Source organism: Plectropomus leopardus, chromosome 7 (genome assembly GCF_026936395.1).
Source record: "Plectropomus leopardus strain MGB_pleo_1.0 chromosome 7, ASM2693639v1, whole genome shotgun sequence".
In the NCBI taxonomy this organism is placed as follows: domain Eukaryota; kingdom Metazoa; phylum Chordata; class Actinopteri; order Perciformes; family Serranidae; genus Plectropomus; species Plectropomus leopardus.
The window spans coordinates 35,137,483-35,158,111 of NC_142182.1; the positions used below are offsets into that span (position 1 = coordinate 35,137,483).

General features: G+C 38.2%; 1 protein-coding gene and 1 non-coding gene across 4 annotated transcripts in view; one reads left to right on the plus strand and one right to left on the minus strand.

Moving 5' to 3' along the window:
* The window catches only part of sema4ba (sema domain, immunoglobulin domain (Ig), transmembrane domain (TM) and short cytoplasmic domain, (semaphorin) 4Ba), a 105,450-nt gene that overhangs the window by 50,936 nt on the left and 33,885 nt on the right, over nt 1-20,629 (plus strand). For all 3 annotated transcript variants that reach the window (XM_088080596.1, XM_088080597.1, XM_042496707.2), the window contains one exon: nt 17,236-17,650. In XM_088080596.1, the coding sequence (XP_087936722.1) occupies nt 17,533-17,650 (118 nt within the window). In that variant the 5' untranslated portion in view covers nt 17,236-17,532. The remainder of the gene's footprint in view (nt 1-17,235; nt 17,651-20,629) is intronic.
* On the minus strand, nt 10,922-11,031 carry LOC121950825 (U5 spliceosomal RNA). Its single transcript, XR_006106354.2, has one exon. It is a non-coding gene; the product is annotated as a U5 spliceosomal RNA (small nuclear RNA).

Here is a 20,629-nt window from a genome sequence, read left to right on the forward strand (position 1 = left end):
CATGAGCTAGATTTCGAGTATCAGACAACCAGTCTTTACATTGTTTCCTCAGTGTGTTTAAAGAGCAATACATGCCATCTGCATCTTTTAAAAAATCTTTTTTTCTATGTTACGGAGTGTAATGTGACTATAAAGGAAGCAAAGACTAGGTTTGATGGCTTGTTAGGAGTTGTGAAGACTGAAATTCTAAAATATGCAAATAGTCAAACCAAGTTAGAAACACATTGTCACCTTCGAATTAAGTTCTGTCTGTGTTCTGACCGGATTTGAGATAGTTTTTACCTTCTGAATAGCAAAACTAATATGTAAAAGAGGAAAATGACAGATAGCCTACAGGTATTTTAAATGTACAATATCAAAATTTTGTTTGTGAGGTTTTGAGGGGCAGGTCAAATGCAGATAGAGCCTTCTAATCCAAGGAACTCTCTTTCTGCTTGGAATCATGAGGTCATATCTTCCATAAAATTTGTGTTGTAACATAATGTGTACATGTATTAGAAAGTTTAATGTTTAAACCATCAGTTTAAGTTTTTTGGGGGGTTAGAGCAGTTACTATAACAGGCTGCATTTAAACAGCTCTGTATTAAACAAAAAGTGGGAAAGGTGAAGTATGAGGATATTGTAGATATTCTTTGTAATATCTACAAGTGGAGACCTGAAGGTGGGGCTTTGTTTTCTGTCAGCACTGAGTCATAATAAAGAAGCAGAACCTGATTGATCCTCTTGTGTGCTTTCAAAATGCTGATTGGCTTGCAGATAGAACTTTGTAGAACTAAGTTAGAGTTTGATTTTCAAGATAAAACCTTTTTGTTTTATAAATAAAAAAATCTAAAAATGTATATAACTAAAAAAACAAAACAAACACCTCACATAGTGTTAATACGTTGTCATAGAATTAGAATATACTGTATGAATAACTCAGTTTTGACAAAAATGTTAGATAGAACCATATAATTCTAAGGTGACGGCATCTTGTGACATTTGTTAATATTTAAAAAAAATACATTCAAGGAGCACAAGTTTTCCTTTTGTTCCTTGTACTCTTGCAAAGTTTTCAAGGCACTTGCTTGAGCTCTAGACATCGTAAATCAAAATAACTTTGCACCTTGCAACTGGATTAGCCTTTAAACTGTCCTCACAGGTGTCATTTTATAAGGCCTGTACAAGTTTGTGATTTTCAAGAGAGTAAAAACAAAAATGACAGCTGCTCTGGAAACACAACTTTTTTTTCTCAACTCTGTTTTTTAATATACACTATTGTGTTTTATTTCATTTGGACATGTTACACCTTGTTTGAAATGCTGTTCACAAGGTTGGAATGGTTTCAAGAGGCAGTAAAGGGTATCATCATCTAAACAGCTCCCCATTGTTATCAGCTGCCCAGCTAAATGGAGCTTTATAAAATCATTATGCGTACTGAATCTCTTAGTTTGTAAAACTAATAGACATTTGATTAAACACTGGTTGACAGAACAGTAATGTTGCTCTCAGAACATACAACCCAGTTACTCCAGATAATTCACAGACCTTGTTGTGAGCAGTTTCATGTGAGAACTATTTTCTTTTTTACTGAACTGCACCTGCCAACCTTATCACCGTGCAGAAGGAAATGTGCATCTTCTCATGGACAAGACGATTGTGCTGATGACAGCGCAAGATGTGAACATTTATGCATCCACCTCAGCGGAGTTGTAAAGTTGGCTAGCTCAGTGGTACTCGGAGAGCTAGCATTAGGTGCACCCTTCCCTGTGCCCGGTGATAGAGTTTGCAGGTTTAGTTTGCAGAAAGAAAATAGTTCCTTCATGAAACTGCTCACATGAAGACTGTGGATGAGTAACCAGGTCTTATTTCTGGAAAAAGACCTTGATGTTTTTTTTTTTTTTTTTTTTTTTTTTTGGCACTTTGAGCATCACAAGCCACAAGCCACAAGCCATCACCATTATTTTTGCAAGAAGGCAGACATCTCTACGGCCGATATCTCCAACACTCTGCAACTGTTGCGGAAAATTGTTAGTAAGCACTCAGATGCACACATAAAACATTGCACAAAACACTGATGGGTTGAGGATTAAAATTATCATCGTAAAATAGGAGAGAATAGCCTTCACATCAAAACAAACTACATTGAGATAAAGCAATAATCGGTAACAGGAAAAATTTATATTTAGGATTTTTTTTGGTGAACTCTCCCTTTGTGGGTCCCTGTTTTGTCACACATGAGGATACACATACATGACCACCGACAAGACAGGTGATACAAAAATATCTCTTCTAAAATGCATTTTAATGCCTAAAATGGGCTATAGAAGTGTTTTATAAGGATGGAAATGCATTCATCACATCTGTTACATCTCCACGGGGAGACTTGTGAAACTTGAATAGCGAGTCACTTGCCGGTTCGACCTGGTGGATTACGAGGTTTCTGGTAGTCTCTAAAAACTCTTGAGTTGCGTTTCGGGCGTGTCTGTGGCTAGCGGTGTTGATGAGCATTTGTGGACATTCTGAGCCTTCGGTCTCGCACAGTGATGGATGTGTGCTGCTCTTTGCCCAATGGCCTATAGCCCGAGCTTCTGTCTAAGCCTCTAAGCTACTGGAATGCGTGCAGCTTCTTGCTGTGGACATCAAGGGAGAGCAGCCACGCCGCTTTGTTTACAGCCTTTCATGGATGCCACAGCAGCCTAATCAATTTCAAAGAGGATAAATATTTCAATGCATTGTTGGTCACTGAATGGTCCATAAATTTACATGGGCACAAAATATTAATGTGGCACATTAGTTATGTTTTCAGTTGACTTTGCCAAAATAGAGTTTCATTGTATTTGTGATGAAATATTCTAAATTTAAGGCATTTTTCAGAGCTTTTTGTTGGTATCCCACAGACTTTTCCAGCAGAGCTAAATATTATTTATTTTGTTGTTGTTGTTATTATTATTATTTATTATTATTATTATTATTATTATTATTATTATTATTATTATTATTATTATTATTATTATTGTATATTTAATCTGATGGTTTTTCTCTTGTAGTTTGCATGAGCAGTCCTCTGAGCAGTTTAGCCATACATGTAGTTTTGCTAAATGAAAAAGTTTTTTACGTTTAAGCACATTCTGATTATACAATAATTTCACTGTTAGATAATTGGAATAAATGTACGGTAGCATAGTGCAATTTGTATTTAAACAACCATTTGTGCATACTGTAGTTGTGTATCGTAGACTTATCTGTCAAAACAAATCAAGTTAGTGAAGGTAAACAAGACCAAGCGAGATAAAGCACTTCAGGTCAATACCAGTTATCAGCACTTGCTCTATCAGGGTCAATATTTCACTCCAGTAAATGCAGACAGAATTATATGGCAAACAAGTGGAGCCATTTAGAATGGGAGTGAGCGTTTCAACAGGCCTGACCTACTTACAGCAGCCAGGGCTGAAACAGCTCCTCACCTGTGTCTAGCAGACGCCAGGACCCCTCATAAAATCACAGGCTCTCGATATCTTAGACAGCTCACTGGACAATATGTCACTGTATTTTTATGCATTTTATTATACAACGCCATTCTGTAGTTTTATTCCTCTCATAAAATAGTTGCTTTCACCGGACTGGACTGCATATGGTCAGTTTCTTTGGCTGGTCCAAAGTACTGCACAATTTTACTATCAAATGGCTACTGTATGTGATACTAAAACTTCTGTTATTCTGAGCTAATAATCATAAGACAGTCGGTCAGAGTGCAGTATGTTTATAATGTGCCAGTTATCAGGTAGGCTGAATTAACATTTTGACACCTGATAATTGAGCACCAGCATTAGACTATCCAAAGAAAATGTTACCTTGTATATGATTTTAATGTTAGTTTTCCATAAACGACAGTGTGAAGTTGGTAACCTATCAGTCACTCTGAAAGCATTTGTTCCATGAGTGGAATGGAAAAGAGAAATGGAAAAACTGTTGCTGTAATTTCATTGCAGCAGATTCATATGTATAACTCATCACTGCTCATTGTAAATGTAGTGTTAGTTTTTAGCAGAAGAATTTGGCAGAGAAAGGCCCACAAAAATGTCACCCCAGTATTAATTCTGCACTCATGTGAGAGGTAATTGTTAAAGGAGCTGTATGCAAATTCAGAACATCAATACAGTAGCAAACAGCTATTTGCTGCACAAGTATATAGTGGAGTGTAGGGAAATACCCACCTCAGAATTATGCCATTTGAATTGAAATTCGTTAAAAACGAATATTTGATGATTTTTTTTCTTTTTTCTTTTTCTTTTTTAGCATACAAAGTTTTAAAGTTTGAGCTGGCTTTGAGGGGTGATCAGTGTGACAGCTGCATTTACATAATATAGTAAACAAGCTAATGGCACTCACGACAGGTTGTAAATGTGCAGCAACATTTTTTGCTGACACTATTATATCGAAAAAGCCAGAGTGTATTGTATTAAGTTGCTGTGAGCTATAAATTAACCAACTCTTAGCAAAAGGTCTTGCCTCCTCTGTGCAGCTGCATGCATGTCCTCAACTTTCTGTTTCAAAGAGCAATATGAAAGTTAAGAGCACTCACTTCACAGCAAAATCTAGGGATCAAAACATCCCCAGAAGTGCACTGCACAGCACACTGTCTAAAAAAACAAAACAAAAACAAAACTTGCTCAACTTGAAGCAATCTCAATTGTTTGTGTAAGGAGTCTTTGAGAAACCACTGCTGTTGGATGATAAGGGCACAACTTCTACTTTGATATCACTGAAATATTTTTTTATTTCACTGTTAAATACAAATCCAAAAGATTTAAGGATTTACATTCAAATATTTAAAGATTCAAGTAACGACTGCTTACAGAATAGGTTAACCATTGTATATGTAATATTTATTACAGTACAGATATATGTAGATATATTTATGTAGTGTAAGCAATTTTGGTGTAAGCAGCAAAGGTGACCTGTGGTTTGACTTTTGCATTGCTGCTCCAGCAACTTTTGTAGCCCAGTAAAGGAGAAACCATTTCTTTGGGGAGTTCAAATTAGTTGCAGATGCGATTGTTTGATTTTAACATCATAATCATTTTAACTTTTGACAACTGAATTTGTAGAATATGTGGACAGCTTATCTTGAACTGCATATGCTTAGGATGCTTTTAATTGGTCAATGGACTGAGCATGCAGAAGCTACAGATAGAGATGGAGAAAATGATTTTTGATCAGTCCAGTAATCTCTTCATGACTTTTAAAATGTATTGCCAACTCAGTACTGGTATCTCAAAAGTAAGGCTGGGCGATGTGGCTTTAAGATAATATCACAGTATTTAAAGGCTATATCGCAGTACATGATATATATTTATTTATATATATGTTTTGATATTTTGAAATCTCCTCTGAACTACTGTAAACTACTGACATACAAAATTATTAAATAAAGTACGGTTACAATTAAAGAGGCTACTGCCATAAAATAATTTTATATAAACTACTGTTACAATAAATTGTAATAACATACCATTATAATGTTGAATAAAGAATAAAGTTAAATAAAGTACTGTAAGTAAAGTTAGATAAATCAATCAAAACCCATGGTGCTTTTATTTTGAATTTGCAAGCATTGATGTCTTTGCTGTGGACTTGAAGCTTCCACTGGATGTAATGTAATGTAATTTTATTTAGACAGGGGCAGTGCGTAATAAAACATTAACCTTTATTTAAAACAAGGAGAGATGCATTTTACCATGCTTTAGCAAAGCTGCTATTTTTCATCCGTAGTCCCTAGGCAGGTAGGTGGACCAAATAAATGAATGATAGAAATTGATTAAATAAAGTACAAAACATCAGATCATAAAATTTTACAAACATTATTATCTCCATATATTTTTTTGCAAAATTGCAGCAATAAAATCATCATGTTAGCATTAGCAGAAAGTTAAAGTGTAACCGCAGTATGAGGATTCATCCACTGCGAGCTGGAAACAAACTAACAGCTCTCCAGTTTATAGATTGCAAAGATGTCAAGGTTGCACTGGTTGCACCATGGTTGCAAAATGTGACTAAATAGTCATGATAGAAAAACACTCCCCTCACCTGCTCACACTACTGCCACTAACTCTCATAGAGTTAGACTTTTACAGCAGTGCCATTTACGTGATGTTTTATTCTCTGTAAGCTGGAAACAAACTCACAACTCTCAAGTTCATAGATTCATAGTATTTGCAAGCAGGGTAGGAATTGAACCTTTTAATCCACCTGCCACTTTGGCCGGTGATAACGATTGTTTTTTTTGGCTGGTGAGTGAAGCGAATCTAGCAGTCACTTGCATATTTTACTAGCATGTGGCTGGTGCTAATTTCCACCCTTGTTTGGGAGTCATCGTGGTGCTCCATAGTGACAAAATGTGACTAAATGGTCACAGTCTGGAGCTCTGCAAAATCCCTGCTTTTTGTGTGTGTGTCTGTGAGAGGCAGAGAGCCATAAGAAAAAAATGAAATGCTAGAGTGATTCTCATGCTGGTGGCTAAAAAAACGTGAAAATCTATACTCAGTGTTCGCAGTACAGTCATTTTATACATGGCACAAGGAACAAGTTGTGATACGTTGAGTATATTCGATTTATCACCCATCCCTACTCAAAAGTCTAAACCTTGGATACTCTCAAAGGTGTAGGTGTTCCTTTTCCTCAGAAAAGGGTGTGACAACAGTAAAAAGGAGTGTAGAAAAGAAGTAGGCCAATTCAGCAAGATCAGCAGGGCAGGCTGCTTCCTCAGAATGGATCATTTTACACTGGATTGTTGAAAAACTGAAGACGGCAGAAAGCGAGAAAAGAGCAGTTTTTCTGCCATTTTCCTGTGAATCCCTCAGTGTTTACCATGTTTGAGGGTTTGTTAATGACAACACATGAATAGTTTTAATCCAGGTTTATGCCCTGTCTGATGTGTTTTGACAGGGAGATTTGGCTCCAGTGCCAGGAATAAAAGGGCATGCAGCCAAGAGAGGCAAATGACTCTCACACAGTAGTAAAGATCTCATTGAAGCTCGTATTTGTCGGGTGAGATTAGTTACTCTCAGGTGATATCTTTTGCGATTTCCATACAAGTACCAACAAATATATTTTAGTTTGATGATGTGAATAGAAGTATTTATTATCACCTTCAGAAAGGATAAAGGTGCCTTTGCCCTTTCGTTTGCTTCTCTGTCATCCTCTCCCCCCTCTGAGTATTAATGCACTTTTCCGAGTGTTGTGGAGCCCCTGCTGCTCTTCTTTTACCCACTTCGGCCTTGATAGAGATGGCAGGCCCGACGACAGACCCTGCTCTGCTACTTTACATTTCATCAGCGAGCTGCTTCTGCTGGCTCCACATCTGTTATGGAAATTTGCACAGAGGGGAAATGGAATGAAATGGAATATCATTTCAAATATTTTCACTTCTGAAACCGGGTTGATTTAGGCACTTGTAAAGGTTTCAAAGACAGAGGTGATGAAATATGCTCATCCACTTTCACAGCCATATATTACCCTAATCTATCAATACATTCTTAGCGCCTGATAGCTCAGAAATTGGGATGTTTTAAGAAGTCAACGCTTGTGATAAAACTCACAACCTCTGACCGTGTGTCACAAGCCTCAGAGGAGAAGCAAGCTTGATGAATTTAACTCCCCTGAACCTTAAGTTCAAAATGTCCCCTATCTCTGTTCAATAGTTTAATAAGATTTTAATTAGGCAATTAAAAGTCTTTGGAATAGCATATGGTCATAATTACTGCTGTATGGTTCACTCAGGGATGAATGAGCCATTAATTACTCTTAGCTGGGTCTGGGGATTGGACTTAAAGTGGGTCGACCAGGAAAGAGAGGGTATTTCTTCAGACTTCACAGTCACCTAATCAGAAATACAGACCTCTGAGTTTGCATTAACTGGAGAAGTGGGTTGGGTTGCACCACCTACTCCTGAATCCATTACTGCTAAGTTTGTGCATGAAGTCCTTCCTAAGTTGTTCATATCTGCTAGCTAGTTTCAAACCAGAAATTTACTCAATCAGGTAGCACCTTTAAAGTGCAAGAAATGTTATAGCTGCTTAAGTAAGACTTAAGTAATATTTAAGTGGGATGCTAGCACCCCCAGTCAAAAGTAATCGACTATGTAAAGTTTTACAGGTACAATTTTCTTCGAAGAATTTTATTGCCTTTCTTAATTGATAGAGCAGCTGGTGAGAGACAGAAAAATGGGGAGAAAGACGGGATGACCAAATGTGGGTATTTTCCATTTAGAGAGTTAATCTTGTAAGACCATGTGCCATGCTGACAGGTAAACATTTGTACCATATATAGTCATTTATTAAAGTGTGCTGGCGGTGTCTCTGTTGTATATTGGTGTCATTTAGGGGAACAGCTCTGGTGCTTTTAGCCTGTTCATGTGCTGTCTGTGTGCTGTCAGTAGGCAGGTTTCCATTATAGATTTGTGCAAAACTTAAGCAATATTTTCAAGACGTCAATAAAACACAACTGCGAGATGACTGCATCTCTATTCAGTGATGTTATGCGGTGCTATGTTAATTTGTATTGCAGCCACCGCACTAGCCGTCATTATTTCCAATCGAAGGCGACGTAGGCATGTTATGTGGGTGATAATGGAAAGGCAAGCCCTTATACGTGGGAGTGTCCATGTATGATGGATTTCTGTAAGGTGATAGTCCACAATTTCAGGAATTCTGGATTCAAAACTTTTGTGAATCAATAACAGCTCTTGTAGCTCCTGCTGCATCATGAGGGAGCCAGTTCCTACTGACAAGCACATAGCAAAGCATAGCAAAGCATAGCATAGCATAGTATAGCATAGCATAGCATAGCATAGCATAGCATAGCATAGCATAGCATAGCATAGCATAGCATAGCATATCGGTTTTGTCAAGTCAAGTCAGTTTTATTTATATAGCCCATTATCACAAAACAAGGTTTGCCTCAGAGGGCTTTACAGTGTACGACATCCCTCTGCCCTTAGACCCTCACATCACCCAAGGAAAAACTCCCCAAAAAGAACCCACAGAACAATAGAAACAGATGCATGTCATATTACAATAATGGTAGGTGTGAAGTATGGCTTTTTTGAATCACCTAAAATACCACCTTTTTGCAATAAATTTGAGGGTTTTTTTTTTCGAAATTGATGTGTTTATATTAGCCTTATTATATATTTGCAGTTTCAGTTTGCACAATTTGAGGGTTAATAGAAAACTGCCTTCTGATTGTGATTTGTCACTTCAACCTGATACAATGACGGTTATGTCGTATCATCTCACTCATAGATGGGTATCTTTAGATATGGATGAGTAGTTGGATGCAAACTTCCTGAAAGGCAGTAGGACTGGTGTCAACACTGTTCTCCCACACCACCCTCCTGGTGAATCAGCCACTCTGTCCATATGTGCAGGCGTGCTCCTCCATTAAAGCCTCTCCTGACAGATGATGTCCTCCACATCTCACATCTGCTCCTACACACATCCGAGAGCCCTTCAGCGGCGCAGAGGTGTCAAGGGGGGCAAGAGGGGGGAGTGCTGATCACAGGTTGAAGGCCACATCTGGTAGCATGTGACCTGGGTTGTCTGGGTTGGCGTGACGTGTGGCCAGTGTATGTGTGTGTGTGAATATACAGGTGGCTTCTTGAGATGACAGGCATACCAAGAAGTCATATTTATCAGTCAACACGTTTCCAGTCAACAGGCTGTGTGTGGAATCTAGGGAGCCTTGACCCCTCCTACTCTACTCAGATGGCAAATGCTAATGTTAGTGCCACCTGTTTGAGTAGAATACGCAGCCCTGCTATTTATAATAGTCACAGAGGCTTATGAGTAGTGCTGTCATTGGACAGTTTGTCATTCACTGTTATAAATAGTGATAGTTTTACTGTATGCCAGGAGCTGTGTTACAGGAAGTGACTGGTAAAGTGTGCTGGGAATTTCCCTGTTTGGTTAAATATAAAACATATTTCCTCTTAACACACTCTACAGTGTAGAAAATAAAATGTCCAATGGTTTATATTAATTGCTCAAACATTTTTGAGAAGGGTTCATACAGTAAATTTAAATTTGCATTACAGGTTGAACTTGTTCTGTAAACTCTCAGTTTCATTTTGACAGTGTTTCCTATTTAGGGGAGTTTTACTCTTATTACAACCACGTTATAATGATTCACATCTTTAGTTGTGTGGAACTCACTCCCTATTCCCAGCAGAACCTCATACTGCTTTGTTTAATGGTCTCCTCGCCTCCTCGCTAAGCATTTTTACTTTATTGTCACTCACTATCACTTTCTATCTATCATGGACTGTCACAACTATTTCTATTACTTATATGGATGATGAACTAGTGAGCAAATGCCTTTGTCCTATCAGTTGAAAAGTGACAACTTCTGTGCCGCTTATGTCCCACCCAAAAACATAAGACTCTGTTACAAACCTCCACTGGGGATGCTTCCCTCACTTTTCAAAGTCCTAATATGTCACCCACATGTACACTTACTGTCCAGGTTTTGAATCAAGTTAGGGCTGCAAATAATGATTATTTTCATTGTCAATTAGTATTTCGATTATTTTCCCACCAACGATTAGTTGTTTAATTTTTCCAAAATGTAAGAAAATGGTGAAAAATGTTGATCCGTGTTTGCCAAAGCCCAAGATGACGCCCTCACATGTTTTGTTTTGTTCACAGCCTTAAGATACTGAGTTTACTGTCATAGAGGAGTAAAGAAACCAGAAAATATTTACATTTGAGAAGCTTAACCCTTTGAAACCTTAACAAATTGGCTTGATTTTTTAGTAAAAACATGGGGAAAGGCTACAAAACTAACAAATGACCCAAAAATTAAAGAGAAACCAAAGGTTTAAAATAAACAAGAAAATGATCAGGAGAAAGTGCTTAAAAATTTTACTGGGTTTTTTTTCTTCAGCCCCGCAATAAGCAGGGCATCAAAAAATGAAACTCTTAATATTCCTCTCCACGGAAATCTTTAGTAAAAGGCGAAAGATTTATACGATCTGAAGAGAAACAAGAGTGTACTAAAAAAATTTTTTTTTTACTGTTTTTGAAACATAGTTTTGCATCTGTAATCATGATAATATTCATGATAATATTACATGTAGCTTTTCCATAGCTTTTTGCCTGGACATATTTACCTAGCTTTTTTAAAATAATTTTTTAGATGTTTTAAGTTCTTGAAATCTGTGGAACATTTCTTACCAAGTCGCTCATTGCCTTATTTCCCGTGTTTTTGAAAGAAATCAAACTCGTTTGCTCAGGTAAGATAAGATAAGATAATCCTTTATTAGTCCCACAGTGGGGAAATTTCCAGGTTTCAAAGGTTTTAATAGTTGGGAAAGGTAGCAGAAAGGAGCACAAGAAATGCCATGTTACTCCAGGTTTCAAAGGGTTAAGCAGCGAATTTTGACTTAAAAAAAAAAATTACTCAAACCAATTAATCAATTATCAAATTAGTTGGTATATAGTTTAATATTTGTCAGCTATCAGATTAATTGATAAATATTTGCAGCTCTAAATCCAGGTGTGAGTTACTAAAAATACTGATACATTCTTCAGTTCTTACCCTGCACTTGCAGCAACATAAGCTTAGTGAGCAGTGGCGACTGGTGAGTGCCTCTTGAACTTGTTTGCTTCAGATATTTTCCTCTCCGGCCACATGCAGGCGGCTCTAATCCTCTGATTGATGGAGGTTGTTTGGTTTGGTCACAGCCTGACAGGAAACTCTGTAGACCTTACTCCATAAACTACTCACCCTCCACTGCACGTTTTTTGTGACATACCAAAGGCGATGTGTAGTGTAATGTAAAGACACTACTGAACATCATAGATAAGGCAGTGTGTTCTTTAGACAGTAATTGATTTTAGGAGATTAAGAATCTGTATTTCATCCTTAAAGTCTTAGATCTTGTTTTATTTTTTATTTTTGTGTCAGTTTGTGTATTGTTTAGAAAGGTGTTAATACAGCATTGTCTCAGTCCCTAGCAGTTCTCTTTTAAAGCAGAAACAAAAACTTTTCAACTTCAACATTTTTTAAGTGGTACATATTGTTTTTGGCTCTGCTATGTCAAAGACAACAGAATTGCTTTACATTTTCCTCAGAGCCTAGTTAATACATTCACCGAAGCACCATCGCTTTTGTTGTTGACATAGCTGCAACCATGAGCTGACAGCTGTCCAGCATCAGCGTCATGTGACCAGTGGAGCATATCTTGATTGGCTGGATGTTGGTCTGACTTGATCTAGAATTGACTGCTTTTTCTTGGGTTCTCAGATATTCATTCTGAATTTTATAACTCCTATTTTGACCTCTGAATTTCGAATTTGAGCAGCTTGAAAATAAATTAGCGTTATTTTTTACCTGGTATTTTGACATACAATTGTATTGTTTTAAAATGTTTCATTCTGAATTGTGAACTCCGAAAAATAAAGGTAAAAATGTGTTAGCGAAAATTTAAAGAATTAAATTCGGGGGCAAAAAAAATTCAGATGCATAATTTCAATGCATAAATATTCAGTGTTAGAAATTCAATGGCTGTTCTGATGGAACAGATTTGTTCCATAGTCGAGCAGCTACCAGTTTCTAGAATTACTTTGGTTGTTTCACCATCTGCCATTTCTGCCACAGGGGATAGTAACTGCAAAAAACTTACACTGATACTCTTTGGGAACTGAGGATAGCTAACATTAGCTACTGGGTACAAACAAAAGTGCTATCCTCTACCTGTTTTGGTTGAATAAGGGTTGACGCACCTCCTTTGCGCTGTAAATGAAGCCATCATTGTCCTATGAGATCATACCCTGTGGCAGACAGAATTGCAAAGCTTATCCAGGACCAATCTAAATGCCAGTGCGTCATTATTCTATAGCCATTATGATGTGCAATCAACATTTACTTCATAATGATAACCTAAAGCAAAATATTTCTATTTCCACTTTAATAAAACTAGTTGAGTAGATAAAAATAAGTTTTGGCCACATTTCTGTGCTTTTTGCAAATTTCGAGGAACAAAATTTCATAAAGTGCTATTTGCAAGGTTCATATAAATGTATATAGAAAAATAGCATTCACTTAATCTAGTTGATGAAGCTGAGACTTAAAGTGCTCTCCTGCTTATAAAACCAAACACATGTCTTTGATTAGACCCTCTGCTTTATAATCTGTGGTAAAAGTTTGACACATGCAATGATTCTGTCAACCTGATCTGATAAAGCAGATATGTTGCTGGAGGGTGTATAGAGAGACACTCTGGAAAGATTTAAGAGGAGATCATAGACAGAGAGATGGGAGAGTATCATCCATAGCCAGAGCACACTATCACGTCTGTGTAGGGAGTGAAAGGGATGATTCAGTTTATGCATCATGCAGGAGAGAGCAGCGAAGTGCAGAGTTGCATATAGATTTCTGTGCTGTCAGAGGGGCCCTTGTTCTCTCACTCACACTGAGTCGGGCTCTCTCTACGTACCTCAGTTGGATTCAGCTTGATGCGTGCGGGGTTCTTCTTTTTTCTGTCTCTCACACAAGCCCAGAATTATTGTTAGCTTCACAAGTGGTGTCTTGCTTTGTATTGGTCCCCACAAAGGACGCTAATTATGCTTTTGGCCCACCCTCCTTGTCCATTGCACGTTACAGTCCGCTGGCATCACGTCGGCTGCTGGCAGGGGGGCATCGTCCAAAAAAACCTTTAGACGCCGACCTAGCCTGGAGTTTCAAAAACAGAAGCTCATAACCTTGTCTGCTTTTGTCATCATGATCATTAAGAGTCACGGTCCCGCTGCTGTAGGTTGAAATACTTCACTGTCCAGACATCCTTGATGATATTTCCTTTTGTAGCTTTTACAAATCTGGACTGTGCGCCAGTGGAAAGAGGAATGATGGATTTTGATCTATTAGCTCTCCTGTGGACTTCAAATGAAACAGATGAAACAGAATATTGCAAACAACTTAACTCGGAAGAAAAAAAAAACTTAATTTGTCCTTTGCCTCACTTCCTCCTTTTGGAGATTAAATTGACAGAATAGAGTGTCTGTCTGTATTTCTCAAGTGTCGTGTCTCTGCTGCTGTCGAAATAACCCTCTTTTTGCCTTGTTCTCTGGCCCTTATCATGGCCTTCCTGCACCTTCAAATGTCATCTTCCCCACTCAGATTCGGAGATGTCTGTGTTTGCAACAAGCGTCAGACTGCTTATTGACTAAGAGTCAGGAGCCCCTTGATAGAAACCAGGAATAGCTTTGTACTACCTTCTGCTATTGATTGCCATATCTCACATGAAACTGAATCTCCTGTTGGCTGCGTTTAATGAGGAGCTCCCTGTGGCAACTGTAATGTAGCGTTTGTAACTGGGATGTGTGTATTGACTTCCCCTTCACGTCTCGCTATGTTCAGTTAATCAGCATTATTGGGATAATAGCTGTCTTGCGGCTTTGTTCTGGTGTTTTCTTAAGAGCTGTTGAAGATGTTGTGGATAAAGGAGTTAGCCAGTGTCTCCTCTTACATGGCAAAGAACCCCTAAAAGTTAAATTGTAGTGATTTATATTGATTTGAGGAAAACTGAGCAGCAGGCCTATGCAAATATTTAACCAATGTGCTTTGGCTTTGGAGGCCTCTTCACAGCTGCAACAGGCAAAACTAAAGCCCTCTGCGACCTGTGGGAATCAAAACATTTCACAGTATCAGTTGTTAAAATGTATAAACACCATCTCACTGCTAAGTAATTAAACTAGAGTTCAACTGAGAGAACTGTGGGGCAGAAAATCCTGTAATTCCTGTAACATGAGCTGTTATTGTCACACCTTTTCATTGTCTTAAGCTCTAACTAAGATTTCTGAGATATCTGGCCTTTCTTTTCTTTCCCGTGCAGTGCACAATAGAGCAGGTATGAGCAGTTTAGATATGGAGCTCTGGGAGTGTAAGGTTGTTTGTCAGTGGCTGACACTATCAAATTAACCTGACCTGAGCATTGTGCTTAAACACGTCTTGCAGCAGAGCTCATTCATGTAGTATTCTGTTAATGATCACTGCAAGGATATCTGTTTTTTTTAATCCTTCTGACCAGAAACTAAAAGCAATACAGCTTCAGATTTGTCGTTAGAAGACGTCAAAGGTCAGCTTGAGCCCCACAGATGGAGAAAGTAGACTTATATTTATGTCATGTGGCTTTTTTACACTCATAATGTGTAATAATGTACACTCATAAACTGTGGTGTGGCATGATTGTTGTGTAGTCAGATTGTTTAGTTTTTTTTGAAGAACATCAGTTTTTCATGATGTGTAATGTTGAATTTGTGAAGGAAGTGTTTTTCTCACATATCTAAAATGTGAGGAACTTATACAACTGAGAACATTTCTGATGAACTGAAGTAATAGGTGTTTTCTTTACTTTTTCAAACTTAATTTGTTGATCCTAAGTCAGTCATTCAGTTAACAATTATGAACAGCCCCCCCCAATGCCACCACCACTGGTACATACCCCGCAGAAGAATTCCAGAATTGAAATAACAAATCAGGTAAAAATTCAATAAAAATGAAATGTATAAATAAAGAAAAAACAACAACAGTGTTTCATATAAAATTAAAAAGAAGACCACTGTTTTTAATCCAAAATAACATGGCAGGATGTGCTATTGATGTATGACAGTAAGGGATGACAGTATGTATGACAGTAACCGATACTGGTTTTTCAGGCCCAATGCTGATACCAATTAGTAGCACAAAATAAGACCAATAACCAGTATATGGAACCAATATGCATTTAAATTATTCCTGTGGAATTTAGAATTTGGAATATGATAAACTCCAATGCAAAACATTGTTTAAATGCCTTTAGCAAACGTTTAATCAAAGCTGTAACTTTCAACATTATATACAGCAAGTTCCCAGCAACCTTTTTCCATAAAGTTCAGTGAAAATTTAAATAAAAAATGAATGAATAAAAATAGCTCCCTGAGGCACACTTTTTAATTCATTCATTTTATCATTAAAATTAAATGCAGATCCAGATAATTTGCAAGATGCCAAATATCCCAACAATTGGCAGGGCCGATAATCTGTTGAACCCTGAAAGGTACTCCAGGTCTTAATAAATACATTAAAGTGTCTAGGGGTTCATGTTAAACTCTATCCAAACATGCATTTACAAACTCTCACACAGCTCATGCAGTATAATCCAAATCTCATTTATCCAGTCATATGCTCAGTACTTCCCGAACAAACAGCCCTTTCCAAGAAGGAACTGAACTTAAAGTGACACTTATCTGTACTCTCTTCAAAGCCAGACTCTATGGACAAAAACAGTAAAACCTATACCTCGTAAAACATGGGAGCGGCTGGTCTACTTCTGCCTCAAATGGTAATGTGTGTTAATGTGTAGCTTTGCTGAATCCGCACTAATCCTTCAAAACACCAAAGTCAAACAGTAACACAAACAACTAACTGATGGAGGCAGCGGTAGAGCAGCAGCTTCCATGTTCAGTGGGGTAAAGAATGCTGTCGTTGTCAACAGAGTCTGGCTTAGAAGAACACATAGATAAGTTTTACTTTTATGTCAGTTCCCTGTTTGAAAGGGCTCTGTTTAAGAAGTACTGAATCTGGATATACAGACCTGGGTTATGCTGCATGAGTTGTATACATGTTTTTAAATGGATGTTTTGATATAGTTTTGCTTTAGTTAAATGCAGACTCCTATGACTTTAATTCATCAAGAATTTTCTCTGTTTTTGGATATTATGTTTTCCGGGGGCAGTTTTTCTTCTTTTAAGTTAAAGACTCTGGAGCATGCTGTCAGTGGCATGAACACATTGCCCCTATTAGCACTGCAGCTGATATTGTACAGAGCAGTGCATATATTGTGACCATTAGAAGGAATTAGAGTTGCATTAGATTTCACATTAGGTTTTGTTAACAATCCGCCAGGTTTTTTTTCTAATTAATTCATGAATTGTTTAGTCGATGGAATGTTACAAAGTAGAGAAAAACAAATCAGTTTACTGTTTTTTCTGATTTTGATATCCTCTGTTGTTTGTTAATCTCATTCTTTTGTCTGGTATAATTGAATATTGCACATGGCAAAGAAAAGCAGCAAAATGAAAAATGTCTTAGGTGTCAAAATTTGTCAGTTTTTTTTAACTCATCAAGCAATCCACTTACCCTTCTAAATCAATACAGAACCCCATAAGCTTGCTCACATAAAGCACTAATTTCAATATTGAATCTTTATCTTCACAGATCTCAGCGGAGACCCTGCAGTGCCGAGTACGCATGGAGGCTGATCAGTGGAGACTTTCTGTCTTGTTCTGAGGTCACAGATCGTCATTCTAAACCAGCATCATCTTCTGCAGGCCCAGAGGGGCGCTCTGACTTCACCACAGTGCATAGGCCTTCCATTGAAGGAGCCTGGAGCTGCAGGAAGAGAGAGAGAGAGAGAGAGAGAAAATAAACACCGCTTAAAAAAGACGCTCTTCATGAATTCCCCAAAAACCTAAAAGGCAAATACTGCGAGTTGGCTGGCGGTCCTGAGGAGGCATGAGGACAATGAGTATGGCTTGGCTGTGTCTCCCAGCCTACACTGTGCTCCTTGTTGGTTGCTTTCACACAGCTGTCACAGAAAGCGATGTCACTCCACGCCTCACCTTCTCCTACAGTAAGTTTTATTCACTTCTTGACTGTAGAAAGACACTGCAGTAACATATGGGGTGTGTCTTTCAATATGAAGTCACAAGCTTTTCTGGCACCACATGTATACATCACTACAAACACTTGGGAGTGAGGTAGTAGACTCATGGAGCTGTTATTTATCGGTGAAGAAAGGATGATGTGAGCTTTGGGGGTGCCCGGGGCTCCAGTCGGGGCTTTGTGACATCCTTTTGCATGAACGGCAGCACTCGGCAAACTTGCTTTCTCTTGCTTTGTGTAGTAAAGCTTCTGCGAATCACAGCTTGCCAAAGGTAAAACTTTACTCAGCTGCATAATCCTGAAAACTTGAACATCATTAACAGTCATTAGAAACAGCAGCTGTTTAGTGTTAAACTATTTATTAATTAATAATTCTTGATTATAACTAGAGATTAGTATTAAGAATCGGTATTTATTGGTAGCGGTACGTGATTGCATTTGTACTTACATAGTGATAAGCTCCATGACAAACCGTGCTGCTATCAGTTTTTATGACATAAATTGTGTAACGTTAATTCATTCTAACCTGATTCTAACATAGCTGCCCCTCATGATGACGAAGCAGCAGGCATCAGGGGATGACATGTGACATTAATTGTTGTGCCGCTGCTGGCTGCTTTCGTTGTAGTAGTGGTATTAAGGCGGTGATCAAGCAGTCGAGAGTGTGGGCCCACTTTCCTAAAAGTCACAACGGTGCAGCTTAATGCAATTTATGTCAAAGGACAGTTGCAAGTGCAGCATTCCATAAATATGAAGCAGGGCAGCGTCTTTGATAGCTTTAGCAAAGCAGCTAATGCTGACGTTAGTCCAGTGGTGGAGCCCCCAGGCCCCGGTGGCTAAGATGGCAATGCTACAGGTAGTAGCAAAACTAAGAATGCAGGCAACACCTGTTAACACTATTAAGGCTGTAGCTAATAGCTATTTCACAGTCATCAATTTTAAGCACTTCTAATGTAATGTTATGTTCCAATTTATTTCTTTAATCCCAGAGACAACGTTAGTAAAGCGGCAGCATCTGCTTCATTCTCAGTAGATGGATGTCAGACACCCAAGTCCAATCCATTTACCATCGCAAAATGAGGGGGGATGACAGGAAAAACAGCAGAATGTCATAGTGCTGTTGCCAAATTTATCGTGAAAGAAAGCCCTTCACTTCAGTGGAGTGAAGTCGGTTTGGGTATGATAAATAACTGCTGATAGGTATGCTGAGAATTAGGTTTAAGCCACCCTGATAACAATAAGCATTAATTAAAAAGGACTACACTTAATGTTTTTTCACTTCAAGGAAACTGTGAAGATTGACATGAGTAGTTCTTTTGTAGAGAAAACTTGCAGTTCACTCAGTTTGTTGAAGTAGAGTCCGTCAAGAAAAAGCTCCATAAGTGATACAAGACGGGGGAGAAACCTTGCAGGTCATGTCAGTTTGTGGAAATAGTTCGTCAAAGGAAATTTGAATAGCCAGTGTCACATGAGAATACATACAAATCATTGAGTTGCTCAGTTTGTAGTAAAAACACAATGACTTGATTTTTTTTCACAGCTTTACATGTCATGTCTTTATTTTCTGCACCAAATTATAGAGAGCACTATCAATAAGGGTATTGATAAGTATCATTATGGATAAGCTGTATCGGTATTAGTATCGGATTCAGTATTGGTAATGATAAACTCCTAACGATACCCCTCCATTATAAAGACAAAGTAAACCTACATTTTTTACTCCGCCATCCTGCCTACAGGACTGATTGTGTAATCCCCAGCGGTGTCCCTGTTCATTAACTCTATTCAGTGAAAAGAATCAATACACTTCATATGTGTCCATTGTAGGAGCTAAAAGGATTTAGGTGGGTGAAATGGTGTTTGTCTACACCATAATGATTTAAAATCCATGTAAATCCACGCTGTGAATGGCAGCTCCATCAGGGTGGCTCTGTCGAGTACCTACAGGTCACACATAATTACAAAATGAACAGGCCTATTGTGCTGCGACTTACTGAGGGCAGTCTGACATAGTCTATAAGCACTGAGAGTTATTGCTCTTATATAATGTGTTTTTTTTGTTTTGTTTTTTTTTTGCATAATATCATACCGTCCACCCAGTTTAGAAGCATAAAAAATATGCTTGTCATATTTCACCCTTAAAAAGTGTTAGGGATAATGTTCAGTTATCGTTTTGTGCTGGTTTACTGCAAAACGTGATTTGCTGTGTTCTCTCTGATGCTGCCATGGCCACTAGTGCCAAGTAGTGATTTTGTCATCACTGATGTAATTATTCAAATGCTCTACCAGTGCACTTGAAATGACAAGTTGGATTTAAACATGCATTATGCCTCAGTACCTCAATAGAAAATTAAACAAAATGATGGATTATGAGATCAATGCAGGCTTTCAATGATTGAACTGCGTTTAGTGACTCACGTTCAGGCATCATTAGAGTCTTAATGTGAGGGAAGATTGTGTTGATAGATCTCTCTCTAATCTATTATAGACATGGATAACATTTTCAGTATGGGGCTAATTTCGAGCCGGGCAAACTTTCAAATAGGTCATCCATCTTGCCTGTCTGAGCCTGTACCTTCCCTCATGTAGGACCTCCATACCAACAGGTAATCTCTCTCACCTGCCAGCCTCAACAAAAGCCTGCAGCTTTGGCCCTGGCGGAGCGTTTCACAACAACTCGCCATCAATCACTCGCTGAAAAGAAGCTTCACGTTCACACCTCTCCCTGTTTTGATGGAAAGATTTGCTTCCAGAGTGTGCAGCCAATGTTAAACACAACTATGATATATGCAAAACCCACATGTCAGGAGCCTAGAAGACTGGATGGTGGTGGAGGGATTTTCTATTGACATTTTTTGGGGGCACTGAGTCAAACCTTGCCATGTTGATATGCATTTCAATTACCAGTTTACATGTGGCAAATTGTTCTGAGCTCCGTCTTAGATGG